An 8,506-nucleotide genomic window follows, 5' to 3' on the forward strand; every position below is an offset into this window, starting at 1 on the left:
GAAGGCGAGATGGTAGATATCTTGGGACGTGTGAAAGCAACCCCAATTAATGGAAGGGGAAGCACCGCTTCACTAATACTGAGGGGAACGCGACCTTGATAACTGAGAAGGGATTCAAACGGGTTTTGTGATAAAAGCCGTTTTTAGATTCAGTTAGGTTAGAGTAAAGTCAGAAATTGGAAATCAGCTCTTCTAGTCGAACCAAAAAGTATAGTTATATCAGGTTTATGTGCTATAGATATTGGAGTGTAAATTACAAGTTAAGATCATCATGAATGGCTCATAGTGCTTTTAGCCAAATAGCATCAACTTTTGCAATTTGTTGTTTATCTTCTTCAGCTAATCCAGGAATGCTCTCAAGACTGCTGCGAATAGCTTAGCCTTCTTTGACCTTGGTCATCATTTCTTGTTTCTTCTATTTAATAGCATTGGGGATCTGAGTCAAGTTGGACTCAAGACGTTTAATGGTGGCTTTCACACTTTCTAGTTCTTTTTCAAGCTTAGCACGCTTAACTCTCAGCTGATTTAGTTCTGGTTCAATTTTGGAAAAAGAATTCTTGAAATTGTCGATCAGTTGTGCTAATTCTTTGGCTTCCTTTTTGTTAGAATTCTTTTTGGCCATCAAAGCATCACGGTCAATCAGATTTCTTTGAGCCTTTTTCACCTTGGGAGCTTGGTCTTCGATGTTGGATATAGGTATTAAGGCCTCAGCAAGATTTGGTGTCAGATTATCCTTGATGGCTAAGAAAATTTTTCTCATTGGGTCTGCATCCTAGACCAAATCTGCTATGTTTCCCTCGAGCATTGGCAACATATCTTTTAGCCAATTTTTGGTCTCACCTGATAAGGTCTCTTGGGAAAAAATGGCTGATGAGCTAATCTCACTTTCATCTATGTATTCTTCAAACTTGAAGGAGTAGCTCTGAGCTAGAGAATTAAGTGCCTACATGTGAACAAGTGGAATCTTATTAGAAATGACAAATGGGTTGACAATGAGATGAATGGTGAGGGGAACACAATACCTTTTCTAGAAGAAACTCTAGCTGAGGAGAAGGAAGAGCCAATGATGTGCCAACATCTTTTTCAACATTTGGTTTTATTGGCTCTAGACTTTCGATGTTGGTGTCTGCAAGCATCAAGAAGTTTTTCGGTTTATATTTGTTATAGAAGGACAAGAATGAGCATATGAATTTCTTACCATCGACTGTTTACTGAGTTGGAGAATCAATGGTTTGGGTAATAGCATCAATAGGATCATCTTCAACTGTTGGATTGTTAGACCTTTGCTCTTGTGCTGATGTTTTCTCAGGTGGTGTCTGATAAAGGAGAATGATCAGAGATGAGTGAGGATTACATAAGATTTAAAGTCTTGAGGAGACACCTTGGTGACATCTGGAGGTGAAGTAGAGAGATTCTCATCTTCTGCTATTTTGGGTCTGTTAGAAGCATTGGTTATTTTAGTTGTAATCAGCTCCTTAGGAGGATTAACCGATGAGAGGTTGGTAGACGCCGATTCAAATGCCTAGGATAACAATTCGGCACCCAAGGTAGATTGAGATGCAATAGTTGATGACTACAAGAAAGGGATTGAATTAGAAGTTGGATATCATCTTAAGGGGGAAGATAAGTTAAGTTACCTGAGCAATTGATGATTTTGTTCTGCGAAGTCTCTTCCTAGTGGTGGTTTTCTAAGTAACACCTTGAGTTGCCTTGCGTTTTGAAGACTGATATGTGAGTATTGTTGGGGCAGCTAGGTTTTTTATCAACTTTTCAAAGTGGGTGCAGTTGATCCCATTCTTGGGGCTGGACATGGTGGATAATATTCTATGGGATGCCCTTTCCTGTCCATGTTTGGCGGATCAAATTCGATATCCTGCAAAAAAATTTGTTAGATGAATTGATAGGAGAACTTGTTAGATAATCCTTCTAAAAGAAAAAGTAGTAAATTACCTCACTATTAGAAGCAAATTCTTCATCTAGGGCTAAACAGTTGGGATGAATTGGACTGCAGAAGAGGTGAGAGTGCCATTCTTGCCACTAGGAAGCAAACAAATTTGAGAAGAAGATAGCTATTGTCTATTCATGTAGGTAAAGAGAAGAAAGGTCTGATCCTAGTTGAAAAACTCTAGAAGTTTCCATCATCTCGCTGATACCTTCTCTTGGCTTTAGAGTGTTCCTAAAGAATAGTCGAGGAGGTAGTTGACCAAGGCTGAATGCACGGGCCACAAAAGAAGGATTATGGAATTCATAAGTTGGGAGGTTATCTGGGAGAAAAGAACCAATATCCATTTTACCACGGCCATGGCAAAATTCGGCTAATGGTACATAGGGTTTGATAATACAACTAAAAATTGTAGCAACTATTTCATCTAAGCAACCTGTTTCAAACCGAAATTTAACTAGCAGGACTAGTTCATTGTCTTCATCCTCATCATAAGGCAGCCAAGTCAAGATGTTTGCATCAAACCCTCTAAAAAAATTCTTGAAAAGGTGGCCTATATCAACAGCAATTGTTATGGTTGATGCAGCTTGACCATAATTCATACACTGTCGAGTTCTTCCTTCTTTTCCTTTATAATCTTCAGCAAAGTTGGAAGAAGGGAAGCTCGGATTCTTGAGATTGAGTCTTACAATTTTATGCATGTACAAATTCAACCACAATTGTGTTAACCACCAAGGGACACTAATAGTATGCACTAGTTCATTTTTCAGTAATTGAATAGATACTTGGTGCATCAGGTGATAAGCAGACCCTAGCAGATAATTTCTGAGGGGAATTTCATTGCCAGCTGCTAAACGTTTTGCCATGTATTTATGATTATAAGTTGGTCTGCAAGATAACCCACAAAAGTTGAATTTTTCTAGCCACATATTTAGGAAAGCTACATGCTCTCTTTCATCAACAATCGATCCATCCCCAATATGGTTCAGAATATAGCTTGCCTATCCTTCACAGTCTTATATTTTGGCTAATTTCTTGGACCCAGCACTTAAGAAATCATAGGGTTGCATTGATCCTGTTATTCTAAGGCCGATCAACATGTAAATATCGGCTAGAGTGATGGTCATTGGACCGTGACTAAAGACAAAAGCATTCAAAGTGTTGGACCAAAAGTAAGATGTAGAAATCAGAAGCGAGTCATTCATCTCCATTCCAGACAGTGAGAGTGTCAGTCATTGATTCAAGTCATAAATTTCCCAATCTCCAGCCTTTTTCTCTGATACCTTATGGAACCAATCCTTCCATTCCTTAGGCATTTGGGCCAGTTTCTAAGAGGAGTTTTGGTGTTCTAAGAAGACAAATCTAATGTAGGTTGTTTGAAGGGGATCTGGTTGGTTTCTTGATTGATGAAATTGGATGGATTAGGGTCACCCATGGGTCCAAGATAATAGGCATTAGTAATAATAGCCGATGGAATCAAAATTTTGTTCCTCATTTCCTAGAAACCAGTTGGGATGAATTTAAGAAAAAGGAAAATATAGAGTAGCGGCTAACACTTGAAAGGCAGAAGTTTGAAGGCGTACCTCAGGAACGTGGTCGTTGGTTGCCATTGTAGCCGAAATGGATCTGAATCTAAGAGAGGTTACTTGAACGGTAGTTTGCTAGAACAGAGGATTTGCTAGGGTTAAGACATTGGCGGTGGTGGCTTTTGACTGTTGAAGTTTGCTCAAGAAAGAAGGGGAAGTAAGCAGGCTGAGCAAGCTAGAAATGATACTGTTGTGGTATTATATAGAATTTGGCCCGGGAGATCAGGAGCCATGCGTTTATTTTGGAATAAGCCAGAAATGATACTGCTGCGGCCTATATATACCAACCCCTACCCCCCGCATAAGAAGATAGAGGAGTCATTTGAGAAGATAGAAACCCTAATCATCCTCAGAGCTCCATCAATTCTAGGGGCATAGCTAGTTAGGCTAGGTATAGAGGGAGGCAAGCAGGCTTCGCTTGGATTCCTGATCTTGTCAAGAGCGTGGTTTGGTATAATCTTTGTACCCCTCTCTTTTGTAACTATTGTTGAACTAAACGCTATGGCCTATATAATCAATATAGTTGCCGGAAGCGCAAGGGTGCTAACATTCTTGTAGTGGAATCCTGTGGGCACCTTCACCACATGTGGGTTGAATCCTTTGTTGGTCTAGGTTGCTCTGAATTTTTCGTTACTAAGGTCGGCAAACTGGTTCACAGCAAGCCAGAACTTTTGGTTCCCGACGGCGTTGAACTACTCGATGAATTTGATGTTGGCTTGAACACCTAGAACCAATATGCCTTCTTAGTGTCATCCTACTAGACCATCCACTGCTCGTGCCTCGCCATCATGGCCGAGTCATCGCCGGTCAGTTCTCGAGCTGCAAGGAAAACATTGTTTATGGTGGGGCTCTGATATTAATAATAAGGCTCCACCAAAGGCTGCATGGAAGAAGTTAGTCTGGTTTCCAAAAGACAGTGGTGGCTTGGGGGTTCTGAATTTAAGCATACAAAATGAAAGTTTGGTCTTAAAGATTTTCACAAATTCTATAACAGGTTGGATATTCCTTGGGTGCACTTGATTTGGGAGAAGTGCTTGTATGGTCACTCCTAGCCACTTGCTCTCGCTGAGATGCGTAGGGAGGGGCCGAGGGTTTCCCACAAGGAGATGGACGAGATAGGCGGCAAGGGTGAGAGGGACGGTTTGAAAATGCGGATTATATGCTTATTAATTTGTCTAGGGAAGTAGCTAAGAAAAACCCCCTCCTTACAGGAGCGCCCCGGGTATTTATAGACCATACCTGGGGACGTGGTGGAATTACATTAGGGCTAGGACTCTAAGGGTGAGCACTATAGAATAACCAAGGGTACGGTGGTAAACTCCTTTCTCTAGCCAACCACTCCTAGGGCCCAATCGCCTTGACAGGCCACTACTGCTGTCAGGATGGTCCCCTCCATGGTGGGCGTTGAACCTTCACGCACACTCGGTGAGGGTCCACCCATCGTCATCATCCTACAACCTTCTCGCCACGCTCCTTCGGCGCAGCTGACCTTTGAGTGTGCCACCTGAACGCACAGATGAAATAAATTGATGAAGGACAACCTCATCGCGGGGGTGGTACGAGGGCGGCTTAGCTGAGCCAGCGTTGGGTCACGGGTTAGGGGAAGAGTGGTGCTGGGGGTACCTCCCCCCAACTACAGCCCCTCAACTGGTCGGGCCCAGTGTGATGGGTCGGAGCAACGTTAAAACTTGGGGAGGGAGGCACGTGTGGGTACCTAGCTTGCGGCACCGGTCCAGCGACGCCCCTATCATGCTCGACTAGAGCTGGGCCTTTGATTGATTTGGGTATATGGGCCTAGTGTGGAGTTAGATGGGACGCGGGTGTTTTTCTCGGGGAGTGGTTCATGATTTTTCAGGATGTGCGCCTACTTCTTTCCTTAGGTTGGGGTGCTTGGTGCCTATAAATAGTAAATCCACCGAGGCATCTTCAAGCCATAGCAACACAAGAGTGTTGGCTTGTATGCGTAGGGGTGGTTCTCGACATGGCACATGATGGGTGTCGACGATAGTTAACAACCATTATAAACCATCAATATAACATGCATAAGGGCATAAATATAATCACCAACAAAGGTCTAGGGGTTTAAACTAACAAATTCTATGAGTTTTGGTGAATCTATATTTTCTACAGGGTTTATCTAGAAAACCATCAAGGTGGACCTATATGTCAGAATTAATCATGCTTATCCTTAGCGAAACGGACACCAGAAGACTCGAGAGGACTCCACACCGAGGCGGAGCCCGAGTGGCTGCCAGGTGGGGTCAGCTGACCCACCTATAGGGCGCCCGCCCCCCTAGGCCCACATGACAGCACCTCCTTCGAATGTTGGTTTTCCACCATCTCCTAGGTTGTATCTATGCTGTCCTTTAAGTCGGTTTGATCCAATGGTTCATAATGGACGCTCCAGCCTATATATACCAACCCCTACCCCCCTCCCATCTAGAGATAGAGAAGTCATTTGAGAAGACAAACCCTAATCATCCTTAGAGCTCCATCAATTCTAGGGCATAGCTAGTTAGGCTAGGTCTAGAGGGAGGCAAGCAGGCTTTGCTTGGATTCCCAATCTTGTCAAGAGCGTGGTTTGGTATAATCTTTGTACCTCTCTCTTTTGTAACTCCATTACTTTTATATGCTTGCTACAATTGTTATGACAATATTAATATTCATCTCATTTATGTTCTTCATTATAATGTTCATCATCTACTTTGATTATATGGTTAGTATAGTTGGATTATCATCATGTTCATGCATAAGTTCGTATAGCGCTCGGTCTAAGGATCCATGGGTGGGTGGTCGACATTGTGTAAGCAAGGTGCTTATACATTGTTTACCTACGGATTCACCCTATATTTTGTGTCATGTGGTAGATCACGGATGTGACACTCCCGTTGAGTCCTTAGTAGTCCACTCCCCAAATATAGGTGCATGTAGGATGTGGTTACGAAGGAAGACAAGCTCTGCATATTTCCTTTTTATATCTATATATTATTTCTAGTCACCTGAAATAATAAAGAACTACTTAGTATTATTCTAGTAGTAATACTAGGTAAAACCAATAAGCATCTCTGGCACCATCATTAGGGATGACAACCTAGTACAAGTAATGCTAAGAGATGTAAGCATATCATAGGTGGCTACTTAAAATAAGTGACAAGTCAATAAATACCAACAAACATTTCTGGCGTCGTTGCCGGCGAAGGTAGCTAGCCAAAGGAAGTATTGATAAACTTATACTTATTGATGTGATCGAAATAACCATTGACCTATGCTCAAACAGGCTTACCCTTGTTTTGTCCACTTTTGTATCTTATGCAGGGTAATGTATGACCAGTTTTGACCTTCTGATAAACTACGTTGACGATCTAGAAGCATTACTTAAGAGAACTAAGGCTAAACTCAAGAAAGTTTTAGCTTTAGAGTTGGAACACAACCAGATAAGGCGAAGCTTAATACCTAAATTTGAAGCCAGGTAGGAGGGCATGTGAGCTAGGAGGCATGACCGCCGCTGCCCCTTAATTTCCCCCCTCTCTAGAAAATCCGGAACAGATGGAAATTTTGCTTGCCAAGGATGTCAAGTGTGCTGTCCACTGGCACAGCACATTGAGGAAAGTTGGCTACTTGATGTGCCAAATTGAGAAATTTATGTAACATATATCTTAAGCGAAGCATGACATCTATCTTTGGATTTTCAATTATGTTTCTTCCCTTATTGTCTTGTACAGTTGCAGTCCACGCTTTCCTTGTCTCCAATGCTTTAACACATATTGTGGTGGTAGTGACTTGATATTCATCAAATCAAGAACCTTAAGAGAATGACCACACAATATCCCAATTCTATCAAATTGCTTGCAGCTGCATATAACTATTTGCTTCAAAGGATCGCCAACAAATTTATACTCCTCGTATGTACAATCTCCTACTAGATATGCATTATTTTCATCTACCGCCTTGGTCCAAGCTGCAAAGGATCTTTCATATTCACCTTGAAAAGCTTCAAATATAATAGGTGTATACAACTTGCCAGCCTGCAATGACATAGGTGGTCGTCTCCTCATACCCATTTTTGGTAACCTTTTCCTTTAATCAAATTTAGAATTTAGGTAACTTTTCTTTTAATCAAATGCTTAAAGAAGCGGATGACAGATTTGAAATGGATTTTCAAGTCGTTGTTCAAACTCACATTCAATTGTGTACTTCTCATTTTTCTTTCAATTTGTATATACTATCCAACCAAATTTGCTTGCTTACCTTTTGCCTCACGAGGTTAAATTTTTGTTCAAATTGTACCATGTCTTCATACTCAAACATGTGGTCGCTAAAATCTGATAGAATACTTAAGCTTTCATTCTTCTCACCATTCTTCTCCATTTTCTTCTCTATTTTCTTCTTCACATTTTCCTTCTCTTCATCCTTCTCTTCATGTAGATGTTTAGCATTTTGCATGATGTGGAAGGCGCATAATCCATGCCATGCTTCTGCAACTACCTTTCCCATTGCTACATCCTGATCTGTGTAGAAAGTTTTAAGCTGTTGTCCAGTATGAGCTTTGGTCTCAAACAACCACTTGAAGGATTCAAATGTCTCATCATACATGAGAGCAGCACCAAAAACTATAGTTATCTAAAGTGATTGAATCCAACAAACACACCAAAAGGCCAGCTCTCCTTGTTTGTTCCAAAAGTAGTGTCAAATCTAACAACATTACCAAAGTGTGCATTATCCATCATCATTTTATCATCAGCCTAGAATATGTTTGTTATTTGTTCTTCACAATCCATTTGCAACGCATACCAGAACGATGGATTCTCAGCAATTTTGTCCTGAAAATACCTAAGCATACTACCTGCTTGTCCATATGCCATCTCTCGTTGGTGCTTGGTCCGTAAATAATTCTAGCGATCACAGAGGTGTAGCTTTTTTTAGATAATGAAAAATTTTTGGCCTCAGCCTTCTTCTAAGAAGAAGCATCAAACTTATT

At 41.3% G+C, this 8,506-nt stretch overlaps 1 protein-coding gene across 1 annotated transcript; it reads right to left on the reverse strand.

The window, feature by feature from the left end:
- Positions 1–415: 415 nt before the first annotated feature.
- LOC136491635 (uncharacterized) lies at positions 416–8,121 on the reverse strand. Its single transcript, XM_066487919.1, has 3 exons — positions 7,777–8,121; positions 841–943; positions 416–741 (listed from the first exon to the last, which is right to left on the reverse strand). The coding sequence occupies exons 1-3, from the start codon at positions 8,119–8,121 to the stop codon at positions 416–418; spliced, it is 774 nt and encodes a 257-aa protein (XP_066344016.1).
- Between the last annotated feature and the right edge of the window lie 385 nt (positions 8,122–8,506).

This window comes from Miscanthus floridulus, chromosome 11 (genome assembly GCF_019320115.1).
Source record: "Miscanthus floridulus cultivar M001 chromosome 11, ASM1932011v1, whole genome shotgun sequence".
NCBI lineage: Eukaryota > Viridiplantae > Streptophyta > Magnoliopsida > Poales > Poaceae > Miscanthus > Miscanthus floridulus.